General features: G+C 51.6%; 1 protein-coding gene across 1 annotated transcript in view; it reads right to left on the bottom strand.

Moving 5' to 3' along the window:
* EMH_0001120 (protein kinase, PfEST homolog, putative) overlaps window positions 1–306 on the bottom strand; it is a gene marked incomplete at both ends in the record, with an annotated part of 27,896 nt that overhangs the window by 8,514 nt on the left and 19,076 nt on the right. The window contains one exon of the mRNA XM_013495492.1: window positions 114–210. Coding sequence (XP_013350946.1) covers window positions 114–210 — 97 coding nt within the window. The remainder of the gene's footprint in view (window positions 1–113; window positions 211–306) is intronic.

Genomic DNA, 306 nt, shown 5'->3' on the forward strand with positions numbered 1-306 from the left:
AATAAATAAAACAAAGACAATACACAAAGCAGCAGATAGCACGAAGACCGCTTGCCTGTGTTGCAGCTGCTGCTGCAGCTGCTGCTGCTGCTGCTGCTGCTGCTGCTGCTGACTTTGCTCCAGTTGCTGCAGCTGCATCTGCTGCTGCTGCTGCTTCTTTCAGGATGAGGGAACCCATCGGCCTGCAGCCTGGCCGCGACCCGCTAAACCCTAAACCCCAAACCCTAAACCCTAAACCCTAAACCCTAAACCCTATGGAGTGCAGTTGTGCTGCTGCAGTGTATCTATCGATTATATGTTTAAGAG

This window comes from Eimeria mitis, genomic scaffold (genome assembly GCF_000499745.2).
Source record: "Eimeria mitis Houghton genomic scaffold, Emh_scaff160, whole genome shotgun sequence".
Taxonomy (NCBI): domain Eukaryota; phylum Apicomplexa; class Conoidasida; order Eucoccidiorida; family Eimeriidae; genus Eimeria; species Eimeria mitis.